Source organism: Hyperolius riggenbachi, chromosome 6 (genome assembly GCF_040937935.1).
Source record: "Hyperolius riggenbachi isolate aHypRig1 chromosome 6, aHypRig1.pri, whole genome shotgun sequence".
Classification (NCBI taxonomy): domain Eukaryota; kingdom Metazoa; phylum Chordata; class Amphibia; order Anura; family Hyperoliidae; genus Hyperolius; species Hyperolius riggenbachi.
The window spans coordinates 152344413-152357747 of NC_090651.1; the positions used below are offsets into that span (position 1 = coordinate 152344413).

General features: G+C 42.5%; 1 protein-coding gene across 1 annotated transcript in view; it reads right to left on the bottom strand.

The window, feature by feature from the left end:
- Nucleotides 1-335: 335 nt before the first annotated feature.
- PRPF38B (pre-mRNA processing factor 38B) overlaps nt 336-13335 on the bottom strand; it is a 66382-nt gene continuing 53382 nt past the window's right edge. Inside the window, exons 5-6 of the mRNA XM_068240098.1 lie at nt 5831-6054; nt 336-1704 (exon numbers count right to left, since the gene is read on the bottom strand). Of these exons, the coding sequence (XP_068096199.1) occupies nt 933-1704; nt 5831-6054 (996 nt within the window). The 3' untranslated portion in view covers nt 336-932. The remainder of the gene's footprint in view (nt 1705-5830; nt 6055-13335) is intronic.

Genomic DNA, 13335 nt, shown 5'->3' on the forward strand with positions numbered 1-13335 from the left:
ACAAATGCTAAAATAAAGCTGCCACTGTTTATACTTCCTGATTCATGGAAAAAGACATTGTTCACACCCTGTGCTTTCAAATGAGCTTATCTGCCATCTCTGTCGTGTCAGACATGTGACACAGGAGAGAGATCAAATTACACCTTGTGATTAGACAATTGGGGGGGGGGGTGGGGGGGGGGGAGTTAAATAGGCTAAACTCTCTACATACATACAGGGTGCATGTCTGTTTTCCTGCTGTCCTTTGCAAGGGTCCAGGTTCACTTTAACCATTACTATCCAGATATTTCAGTATTAAACAAGTAAAGGTGATGAAAGAATACAATAGTTCAAAATGTTATTTTGCTTTTTATAAAAAAAAAAAGGACAACTGAACAACACAAAATTCAAATGTCATATCTGCATTCATAATATTTAGAAAAAAAATAAATCAGTAGAGTTAACCATCCTAACAAAATTTCAACTAAGCCATGCACGCAGCGTCAGGTGGATAATCACAACCTCACGAGCGTTAGAACAAGAAAAGTGGCCATATGTTCATAAAGAACCTTCAGGTCTATTGCGTCAGAGGAATTAAAAACATCAGGGCATCACCAGGTGCAGGCTGTACAATTTAGAAACACTGACCCAATAAAAACGCAACAGTAGCTGCATGAGAGCAGAAATTCAGCACATGTAGGGAAGGAGCAAGTCCAGTCCTATGTACATAAGATTCCCAAGAAGGCACTTCCCTACACGAACAATTTAATGAGATGCCACTAACCATGACAAAAAAAAAAAAGTAAAAGGGGGGTGGGGTGGGGGGAGAGAGAGAGAGCTAAAGAGCAGAACATGGAAAATAAAAAATTAGGGGTAAGAAGCTGCACAAAAAAAATTTAAACCAACATTAAAATAATATAAAAAAATGATAAAGGTTCCATGTGATCCATTGGCTAAAATGTCTCAGTCTCCTCTTTGCCTTTCTGCTTTTCATCACACTCTGTACTTTGACGGTTGTGGTCCTTTGTTTCATGGTCACGCTTATGGCCTCCTCGGTCCTTACTCCTACTTCGTTTGCGTGGCCTCTCCCTGCTAGAGCTATGCTCTCTCTTTCTGGGTTTTTCTACACTGTCTGTCCTGTCACGACTGGTACTCCTACTACGTTTAGCTGACTTCTCCTTGTGTTTGTTTGACTTTTCCTTGCTTCGGCTTCTCCCACGTGCATTCCGGCTAGGACTCCTGCTCTTCCTTTGCTTTTTGTCTTTGCTTCTGCTCCGGCTGTGCCTCCTCTCCTTACGAGATTCTCTGTCTTCTCTGTGTCTCTTGTCCTCTCTGTCTTTTCTTTCCTCACTCCTCTTTCGCTCCTTTGAACGGTCACGTGGTTTATCAGATTCTTTATCTCTACCATTGCCCTTTTTGTCATAGTCCCGTTTTCTACTCCTGTCATTTTCTTTTTCTTTGTCCCGTTCACGTCTGTCAGTCTTGCGGTCTCGGCTTCGACTTCTAGTTCTGTGTCTGTCCCTGCTTTTACTCCTCCTGCGGTCTGTACCACGTTCATGACTTCGTGAACGACGTTTGTCTTTCGTCTCTCGTTCTATCCTTTGGCGTTCTTTTTCTCGTTCAAGTTCCCTATCAAAGCTTGATGTGCTATGGTGCTCTCTATGATGACTTCTGCTTCGTGATCGCCTGGGAGATCTGCGAGGGCTTGCAGATTTTTTTGGAGATCTGAAACAACAAGTATTAAAACAATGGGATTAGATGGGTCAGAAGAAAGGAAAAATAAAAATGTAGTGAACAGCATGTTTTAAAAAACATACGTGTTATCACACAGGAACTTTTTCTTTTAGTATAAATTGTCTTACGAATATTATAAATGAAAATGTTTGGATGTTTGTTAATCACGCAACAATGGCTGAACGGGTTTGAATGAAATTGGGCACACACAGTACATTACCTGGAACATCATATAGGTTCCTTTTTTCCCCACAACCAGAGTGGGCAGAGACCAAAAAATAATTCACTGGGAAAATGAAAACTGCAGCCATTCTTACACTGTTATTGGCAGGGTTCTCAAACTTTGCACAGTTGGTCACTGGGTGACTGGGATTAATATTCTGAAAAGTGGGTGGAGCTTAAAAAGCCAATCAAAATTCACCTACTGATTATTTTAAGGGGAATATTTAATTTCTGCCATTTATGCACTGTTAATGGCACAAGCTTTCAACCTGGTACAGCTGGCCATTGAGTAACTGGGATTCAAATTCAGAAAAGGGGGTGGAGCCACAGCCAGATTTGTTTAATTTCAATGATATAGGTAGAAAAAAAACAACGTTTTGTAAAAAATACCTTTTAATTTTAAATTATTTCAATGCACATTGATGCCAAAGCTCTCAAAATTGGTCACTGAGTAATTGTGTGTTAGTTAGAAAAAGTGGGCGCAGCCAACACCAGTCAAATACATACCTGGGTAACACCAGCCCATCAGCTAGTTTAGTAATATTTTGCAAAAAGAAAGCATGGTTTTACTTGTGTAATAAACAGGTCTCTAACAGAGAAGGTCAACGAAAATTCAATTTATCCAAATGCAGCTTAGAACTTGGTGTGTTGAAGAGAGGCTGGGGGGAGACATTGTGGGTTCGTCTTATATACTCTGGTTACAAAATATTAAGGTTTGTGAGAGGCAAAAGTTAGGGGCTCAGCTTATACTTGGGACGTCTTGTATTAGATATATGTATACAGTATATACACAATGAGTTTTTAACTTTCAACAAAAAATTGGTGTGGAAGACTACTTTCTGTGACAAAGTCGCTGTTGGTGCACAGGGAGGATCCTGTACACTATTTGTGGCAGTTACCCAAGTGCCGTGCACACTGTAATTATACCTAGAGAGGCTGTTCAGGATCAAAACATGGCTGAACATAGAGGCCAGAAATCCCTATAATCAAGCACTGCAGGTGAGGTCTCTGGCTATAGCAAACACTTGGACAGCCACTACTAGTACATGCCTGTCAAGCATTACATGTTGCATGGCATCAAAGCAGGCACTTCCAACCTACAGTTCTTCAGCACGGACAGCAGCAACATGGATACCCTAATGTAGACAGGGCTACAGAGAAGCACCCCACCTTAGGGGAAGGTTTGTTTTAAATATGTAGAAAGAGGGCTACGGAGAAGCACCCCCTCTGTATTTGTTTCAGATGCTCAGATTCCCTTAACTTCTTGCTGATAGAGTTCTATATAAACTCGAGACATTGTTTTAGGGAAAAAAAATTATCCCGACTCCCCTTTTAAAATATTTTTTGCTGCGCCAAAGTGGGAAAAAAAATTCTTCAAAATGTTGCGTTTTTATACATTTACAGTATTTTATTTTTGTAATGTGTGGGGTTCAATGTTTAACATTAGGAAAAAGCCCTATCCACCCTGAAAAAAAAAAAAAAAAAAGCAATACTAAGATTGTCTATGTCGGACACAAAGTACCAATGAACTATAACTGTGGAAGTGCAACACTCAAAGGCAGACACTCCTGAACACAGACAGACTCAGAAAGCATTTCTGCACACATTACAAGATGAATAAAACCGTTATGTACAGTGGTGTGAAAACTATTTGCCCCCTTCCTGATTTCTTATTCTTTTGCATGTTTGTCACACTTAAATGTTTCTGCTCATCAAAAACCATTAACTGTCAAAGATAACATAATTGAACACAATGCAGTTTTAAATGATGGTTTTTATTATTTAGTGAGAAAAAAAAACTCCAAATCTACATGGCCCTGTGTGAAAAAGTGATTGCCCCCCCTTGTTAAAAAATAACTTAACCGTGGTTTATCACACCGGAGTTCAATTTCTGTAGTCACCCCCAGGCCTGATTACTGCCACACCTGTTTCAATCAAATCACTTAAATAGGAGCTATCTGACACAGAGAAGTGTCAGATAGCTCCTCAAAAGCTAGACATCATGCCAAGATCCAAAGAAATTCAGGAACAAATGAGAACAAAAGTACTGTAATTGAAATCTATCAGTCTGGTAAAGGTTATAACGCCATTTCTAAAGCTTTGGGACTCCAGCGAACCACAGTGAGAGCAATTATCCACAAATGGCAAAAACATGGAACAGTGATGAACCTTCCCAGGAGTGGCCAGCCGATCAAAATTACCCCAAGAGCGCAGAGAAAACTCATCCGAGAGGCCACAAAAGACCCCAGGACAACATCTAAAGAACTGCAGGCCTCACTTGCCTCAATTAAAGGGGAACTGAAGAGAGAGGTATATGGAGGCTGTCATGTTTATTTCCTTTTAGACAATACCAGTTGCCTGGCAGCCCTGCTGATCCTCTGCCTCTAATACTATTAGCCATAGCCCCTGAACAAGCATGCAGCAGATCAGGTGTTTCAGTGGTTCAGACTTATAAGTCTGATCTGACAAGACTAGCTGCATGCTTGTTTCTGGTTTTAATAAGATACTACTGCAGAGAAATAGACTAGCAGGGCTGCCAGGCAACTGGTATTGATTAAAAGGAAATAAACATGACAGCCTCCATATACCTCTCTCTTCAGTTCCCCTTTAAGGTCAGTGTTCACGACTCCACCATTAAAAAAAGAGACTGGGCAAAAACGGCCTGCATGGAAGATATCCAAGGCGCAAACCACTTATAAGCAAAAAGAACATTAAGGCTCGTCTCAATTTTGCTAAAAGACATCTCAATGATTGCCAAGACTTTTGGGAAAATACCTTGTGGACCAACGAGACAAAAGTTGAACTTTTTGGAAGGTGCGTGTCCCATTACATCTGGCGTAGAAGTAACACAGCATTTCATCAAAAGAACATCATACCAACAGTAAAATATGGTGGTGGTAGTGTGATGGTCTGGGGTTGTTTTGCTGCTTCAGGACCTGGAAGGCTTGCTGTGATGGATGGAACCATGAATTCTACTGTCTACCAAAAAATCCTGAAGGAGAATGTCCGGCCATCTGTTAGTCAACTCAAGCTGAAGCGATCTTGGGTGCTGCAGCAGGACAATGACCCAAAACACACCAACAAATCCACCTCTGAATGGCTGAAGAAAAACAAAATGAAGATTTTTGAGTGGCCTGGTCAAAGTCCTGACCTGAACCCTATTGAGATGTTGTGGCATGACCTTAAAAAGGCGGTTTATGCTAGAAAACCCTCAAATAAAGCTGAATTACAACAATTCTGCAAAGATGAGTGGGCCAAAATTCCTCCAGAGTGCTGTAAAAGATTCGTTGCAAGTTATCGCAAACGCTTGATAGAAGTTATTGCTGCTAAGGGTGGCCCAACCAGTTATTAGGTTCAGGGGGCAATTTCTTTTTCACACAGGGCCATGTAGGTTTTGAGTTTTTTTCTCACTAAATAATAAAAACCATCATTTAAAACTGCATTTTGCGTTCAATTATGTTATTTTTGACTAATAGTTAACGGTTTTTGATGAGCAGAAACATTTAAGTGTGACAAACATGCAAAAGAATAAGAAATCAGGAAGGGGGCAAATAGTTTTTCACACCACTGTATAAAATGCAAAGGCAGCTCTCAGAGCAAAGAAAAATGTATTTTGGGAACATGTTTCGAAATGAATATTAATACTTCTGCACAAAAGCAAATATGATAACCGTATGGCATATAAAAAGTAGGAAAACATGTTTTCATTGAATATTATGTCAGGGTTTTATATTGTTTTAACCAAAAAGACTAAATATAATATCTAGCACAACTGTAAAATATTTTAAAATGGGACCTCATCAACTGAAGATGGAGTTATACAGTATATATTTGTATGTGTCAATAGAAGGAAAAAGACAAAAACACAAAAAACAAAACACTGAAGTGTTAATACCTGGATCGCCGTCTTTCAGCATGGCGTTCTACTTCTTCAGTCTCTTCTGCACATTCTTTCTTTACCTTCCTTGGCTTGCTTTTTATCTGCTGATCTATGTGCTTCTGCACAGGTACTGGGATCCTTGGAAAAAGGGTGGAGAACCATTCCAGTTTTGTTAGGAAAGAACGCAGCATCTCTCCTATGGTCATAACACAACCTCCACCAGCCTTCACGTCCAAATCCTGCAAAATAGGAAAAAAAATACATACATTTTACTGAAAACATGGTGTTTAAAGCCCAAATTAGTAAACGTTCACTCAATATTTATGGAGAATGGTGATCTGTAGCCTTTCAGGTGAATCTCTGATGCAGATACTGCTAGCAGTGAAGCCATAGAGCCATATGCCCATAGTAATACAAGTTCACTGTGCTTGCACCATTGGTAAACTAAACTCCGGTTGCAAACCTTACCATCACAAACGTGCACTATGCGACCTCTGTCTCTGGCCTACATCTTTGTGCTTAGCTCCTCTTATGCAGCCATACCGTACACCAGCTTAAAGTGGATTAGAGAAACTTTTACTCATTGCATAATTGTACCTCTTACATATAGTTTATAGGGCATTCCTCAAGCCAATCTTTTTTTTTTTTTTTTTTGCACCATTGGACCAATCAAATACTGACAAATCCCATCATGACCCCAGTCTCCTCGCGACCAGCTGTGCCAAGTCCAATGATCCCTCCCCAAACAGTCTAAGGGCCTGTTTCCACTTGTGCGGTGTGGATCCATCACAGAAACCATGTTAACGAATTTGCATGCGGATGCAAATTCATCAGCGTTTGTATGCAACCCCATCTATAAAAAAACCTCCTTCCTTCCATAGAAGCTCACTCAATTGTACCATGGCGACACCTTGGGGAGAGATATTGGTGTCTATATATAAGCCCAACAGAAGAGATCTAGGGTTGACCACCACCCTCTCTCCCATCACCTCTATCATAATATGGGCCAGGTCTGACCAATAGTTCGTAATAACTGGGCAGCTCCAAATCATGTGAAAGAAATCTCCCTCCGCCACCTTACCCTTATGGCTATGTAACTGTTGGGGGGTATAGTATGCCCGATAGATAAGTTTTGTTAATTCCCTATAAACTAAACAAGCCTCGCCCAAAGCTCCTCCATCGCCTAGGCATTTTGAGTCCCATGTAACAAGTGCTCATGGGAGCTCAGTCTGGGGAGGAGGAGGTTTTTTTCCCCAAAATAGGACTAGGAGGTTTTCCCAGCCAGAGATTTCAGAGGCAAGGGGGAGGAGAGGTGAGTGCAGTTTTCAGACTGAGGAGTGGAGATGCAGAGCAGCTTGCCTGTGTGTAATGATAACAAGCAGAATATGGCTCTCCTATCACAGGAATAAATAATCATATACTGTTGAAGTGATTTGCAGCTAGATTTATTGTGTTAACTAAACTTTAGATAAGATATAGTCAAATCACTTGTTAGTTTTTCATCTCGGATCCACTTTAAGGTATCATTGTAATGCAAATTCTGAGTTGATGCAGATTATGCAACTTAAAAACTGACAAATGAATTCCACCTTTGCAGGATGCAATTTGTCAGTTTTCGAGCTGTATACATTTGAACACAAAATTTGCATAATTCTACATCAACTTTGAACTGTTTGCATCTCATTGCCCATAACTAACTTGCATGTCTTGGGAGTAATATTTTTTAAAACAGCAGGTTATGGAAAAACATACTGATGCTTGTACAGTATAAAATTAAATAAGACTACATAGTTAAAAAACACTTCAGTGACACTGTGCTGCTCCAGTAAAAATATCAGAACTAGACACATTCCCCATCAATTTCTGGTATCAAAATGTAGCTTTAACCCTCCTGGCGGTTAATTGTTCTGCGGCTGCGTGGCCGCGGGAGGTTTTTTAAGCCTAATTTATTTTATTTGTTTTTATCATGTAGCTAGCCTAGCGCTAGCTACATGATTCCCCCCCTCCCTGCGGCCTCCCTCCCACCCCTCCGATCGCCACCGGCGATCAAGCCCATCCGGAAATCCCGATCTAAATGGGATTTCCTTCAGGGCTTCCCCTGTCGCCATGGCGACAAACGAAGTGATGTCATTGACGTCGTGACGTCACAGGGAGTCCCGATCCGCCCCATAGCGCAGCCTGGCGGCGCTTGGCCAGGCTGCGCAAGGTGTATGCGGGGGGGCTGTATCGCGGCGGGTAGCGGTGCATCGGCGCCGATCGACCCGAACATGCAGCAAGCTCGGGTTCTAAAAAGCTAAAAAGCTCCAAAAAGCTGTTGTAAAAAGCAAGCAAAGTGTTCTAAAACAAGCAAAAAAAAAAAATTATGAAAATCGGCCCTGCAGGGCCTGAGAAATCCTCCGCGGCGGCTTACCCCAAGTTCAGCTCGGGGTTACTGCCAAGAAGGTTAAAGCTGACCCAAACCAAACATTTTTTAATTCAAAATATTTACAGTAGTTGCACAACTTTGACACATACAAACAAACACTCCTTCACGCCTATGAACATTTCAGTGCATGCTGTTCACCCATTCTCTTTTCATAACTAGGGTTATTACAAAGGACTGTCATCCATCTGAAATGGTGACACTCTCTTGGCTGGCAGAACGCAAAGGGTAACCTTGGGACCTTTCTAGTCGAACCCTGTACCACAAAATTTGGTGTACCCCAGGGCTAGATACTATCCCCTTTGTTGTTCAGACCCCATTCCAAAAATAAACACATGCTTAGCTGCGCTCCAGGAGTGTATGAACAACAACTGGCTTAAACCAATTGCTGACAAAACTAAGGTCATCCAAGTTCAGCGCTTAGCAGCGAAGCAGCTCCAGACTTAGTCAGCACCACCTTGACAAAGGATGGTCATGCGCCCTAAAGAGCGACAGTCCGTTGTGCAAAAACCCATTTCCAATGTGACGCTGCTTGGTTTATCCAGTGGCTTGTCAACCATTTGCAGCATGAACTATTACATGAGCTATAAATACAATTCTTTTATGGATGTGATGGCTCTTAATCACTAAGTGCATGTGAATAAAAATAACTACTGAAATGTTCCTATGATGATTATAAAATTTAGTCACGTGGTAGTCAGAATCCCTTTAAAAATAGTGCTATTACTACCTTGTATGGTAAAGCCTTTCATAATGTAAAGCCCAACTACATTTGATACCCACCTGGCTTACTGACCTGGTTACCCAGAAATGATGAAATGCTGGGGCTTCCAGCTACGTGTCTATTACGTTCTGAACACAAGCCAAAGGATCATCACTACACTGGCATGGTTCATGCCAATCATCCCCTTCTAATACTACTGGTAGTACATTGTTCAGTGACAGCATGATGCAAAATATGCTTTGTGGTGCATAGTGAGTAGAACACAGTGTTCCTAAAATAGGGTGTGAGGTGGATAGGAAGAAGTTAAATGCTGACTGGAGCTGAAGTGGCTCCTCTGTATAAAATTACTTGTAAGGCCACATCTGAAGTATGAAATAAAGTTTTGGGCACTACACTATAGGTAGGACATTATAGGTATAGGTGGTGGTGGGGTGGGGTAGGTGGTGGTGGGGTGGGGGGGATTGGGAGGTCTCACTAACCAAGAAAGTTTGTACAAACTAGATTCAGCTTGGGAAAAAAAAAAAGACAGCTAGGGGGTCACCTGATTAACATGTACACATAAAACAGAGGGCAATACAAAAGCTTGGCAGATGAGCTTTTTGTTCTCAGGCTTGTACAAAGGACAAGGTGACATGATCCGCATATGCAGGAAAAATGGTTTTGCCCTCTATTTAAGAAGGGGTTCTGTACAGTAAGCTGTTAAACTGTGGAATACTTTATCACAGGAAGTAGTTATGACAAATTATATATCTACATTTAAGAGAGGTTTGATGCTTTCCATGCACATTGAAGGACATCTTCTGCTATAATTACTAGTTAATTCCCAGCAAAGCTGATCCAGGGATTTGATCTAGCTGCCACCTGGAATTGTGAAGGAAGGATTTTTTCCCCTTTAAAAAGTTAATTGGCCCAAGTCTGGTCAGGGTTTTTTTTTTTTGCCTTGCCCTGGATAAACTGGGATATGCAATGGTGCAGGAGAGAAAGGCACACAATGCTTATTTTTTTCAGGCAAATTGCAAACAAGGTTCATAAGCGCTCTGAAACCATTGGGCCTTTACCAGGCTGTACAGGATCTGGTCAGCCACACCAATCCATTATAGCAAACAAGAAGGATCTGCAAAACCAGGCGAGGTAGGTGAAAAAAGCTGGTATTTTTTATTGAAGACTCCACATGAAAGGGGACAATAAAACCACAGGATCAACGCATTCGTTGATCCTGTGGTTTTATTGTCCTCTTTCATGTGAAGTCTTCAATAAAAATACCAGCTTTTTTCAACTACCTCACCTGGTTTTGACGATCCTTCGTTTGCTTATTTTTTTCTGTTTGGACTTGGACAAATGTCTTTTTTTATTCTAAATAACTATCTAACTATATAACTATAACTAAATAACTATATAACTACTAACTAAATAAGTCTGCCCAGCTAAATAATGGGAATATGTGACCCCGAGGGTGAAGACCATCTGAGAGAAGTATGGGAGGGTTCATGGAGCAAGACTGAGAATACAATTTCTTGAAAAAACAAAAACAAAAAAACAAACAAACAAAAAAAAAACTTTAACCACTTCCCGCACAGGGAAAAAAAACTTTAACGCACAGGGGCGGCCGGGAAGTGGGGCCCGCAAGGACCAGCTCACCCACAGAGGCGGCGGTCCTTTTAGGGGCATGGGCGGAGCGATCGCGTCATCCGTGACGCGATCCTCCGCCGGAGCCTGACTCCGCTCACCCGTCGCAACATCCCCCGGCCATACGGAAGCGCCGGCGGGATGTTAACCCCACGATTGCCGCACGGAAAGTGTATAATACACTTTGTAATGTTTACAAAGTGTATTATACAGGCTGCCTCCTGCCCTGGTGGTCCCAGTGTCCGAGGGACCACCAGGGCAGGCTGCAGCCACCCTAGTCTGCACCCAAGCACACTGATCTCCCCCCCCCCCCCCCGCCCATCGCCCACAGCACCCCTCAGACCCCCTCCCCCCCTGCCCACCCCCCAGACCCCTGTTTACACCCAATCACCCCCCTAATCACCCATCAATCACCCCCTGTCACTATCTGTCAACGCTATTTTTTTTTAACCCTAAACTGCCCCCTGGGGACTCCTGATCACCCCCCCACCCCTCGGATTCTCCCCAGACCCCCCCCCCCCTTGTGTACTGTATCCCTCTATCCCCCTGATCACCTGTCAATCACCCCCTGTCACTGCCACCCATCAATCAGCCCCTAACCTGCCCCTTGCGGGCAATCTGATCACCCACCCCCACACCAATAGATCGCCCGCAGATCGACGTCAGATCACCTCCCAAGTGCATTGTTTACATCTGTTCTCTCCTCCAAACACCCACTAATTACCCATCAATCACCCCCTGTCACTGCTATCCATCAGATTAGACCCCTATCTGCCCCTAAAGCACTCAATCACCCGCCCACACCCTCAGACCCCAGCCCTGATCACCTCGCCAGTGCATTGCTTGCATCTATTCCCCCCTCTAATCACACCTTGAGACACCCATCAATCACCTCCTGTCACCCCCTAGCACACCTACCCATCAGATCAGGCCCTAATTTGCCCCGTGTGGGCTCCTGATCACTCGGCCAAACCCTCAGATCCCCCTCAGACCCCCTTCCGATCACCTCCCCAGTGCACTGATTGCATCTATTTTCCCCTATAACCACCCCCTGAGACACCCATCAATCACCTCCTGTCACCCCCCTAGCACTCCTATCCATCAGATCAGGCCCAATACAACCTGTCATCTAAAAGGCCACCCTGCTTATGACCGGATCCACAAAATTTGCCCCCTCATTCGCCACCTGTCATCAAAATTTGCAGATGCTTATACCCCTGAACAGTCATTTTGAGACATTTGGTTTCCAGACTACTCACAGTTTTGGGCCCGTAAAATGCCAGGGCGGTATAGGAACCCCACAAGTGACCCCATTTTAGAAAAAAAGACAACCCAAGGTATTCTGTTAGGTGTATGACGAGTTCATAGAAGATTTTATTTTTTGTCAAAAGTTAGCGGAAATTGATTTTTTTTTTTTTTCACAAAGTGTCATTTTTCACTAACTTGTGACAAAAAATAAAATCTTCAATGAACTCGCCATACACCTAACGGAATACCTTGGGGTGTCTTCTTTCTAAAATGGGGTCACTTGTGGGGTTCCTATACTGCCCTGGCATTTTAGGGGCCCTAAACCGTGAGGAGTAGTCTAGAAAACAAATGCCTCAAAATGACCTGTGAATAGGACGTTGGGCCCCTTAGCGCACCTAGGCTGCAAAAAAAGGTCACACATGTGGTACCGCCGTACTCAGGAGAAGTAGTATAATGCGTTTTGGGGTGTATTTTTACACATACCCATGCTGGGTGGGAGAAATCTCTCTGTAAATGGAAAATTGTGTGTAAAAAAAATTAAACAATTGTCATTTACAGAGATATTTCTCCCACCCAGCATGGGTATGTGTAAAAATACACCCCAAAACACATTATACTACTTCTCCTGAGTACGGCGGTACCACATGTGTGGCACTTTTTTACACCCTAAGTACGCCCAAAGTCCAATGAGTACCTTTAGGATTTCACAGGTCATTTTGCGTCATTTGGTTTCAAGACTACTCACGGTTTAGGGCCCCTAAAATGCCAGGGCAGTATAGGAACCCCACAAATGACCCCATTCTAGAAAGAAGACACCCAAAGGTATTCCGTTAGGAGTATGGTGAGTTCATAGAAGATTTTATGTTTTGTCACAAGTTAGCGGAAAATGACACTTTGTGAAAAAAACCCAATTAAAATCAATTTCCGCTAACTTGTGACAAAAAAATAAAAACTTCTATGAACTCACCATACTCCTAACGGAATACCTTGGGGTGTCTTCTTTCTAAAATGGGGTAATTAGTGGGGTTCCTATGCTGTCCTGGCATATTAGGGGCCCTAAACCGTGAGGAATAGTCTTGAAACAAAAATGACCTGTGAAATCCTAAAGGTACTCATTGGACTTTGGGCCCCTTAGCGCAGTTAGGGTGCAAAAAAGTGCCACACATGTGGTATCGCCGTACTCGGGAGAAGTAGTATAATGTGTTTTGGGGTGTATTTTTACACATACCCATGCTGGGTGGGAGAAATACCTCTGTAAAATGACAATCTTGATTTTTTTTTTTTTTACACACAATTGTCCATTTACAGAGTTATTTCCCCACCCAGCATGGGTATGTGTAAAAATACACCCCAAAACACATTTGTACTACTTCTTCCGAGTACGGCGATACATGTGTGGCACTTTTTTGCACCCTAACTGCGCTAAGGGGCCCAAAGTCCAATGAGTACCTTTAGGATTTCACAGGTCATTTTGAGAAATTTTGTTTCAAGACTACTCCT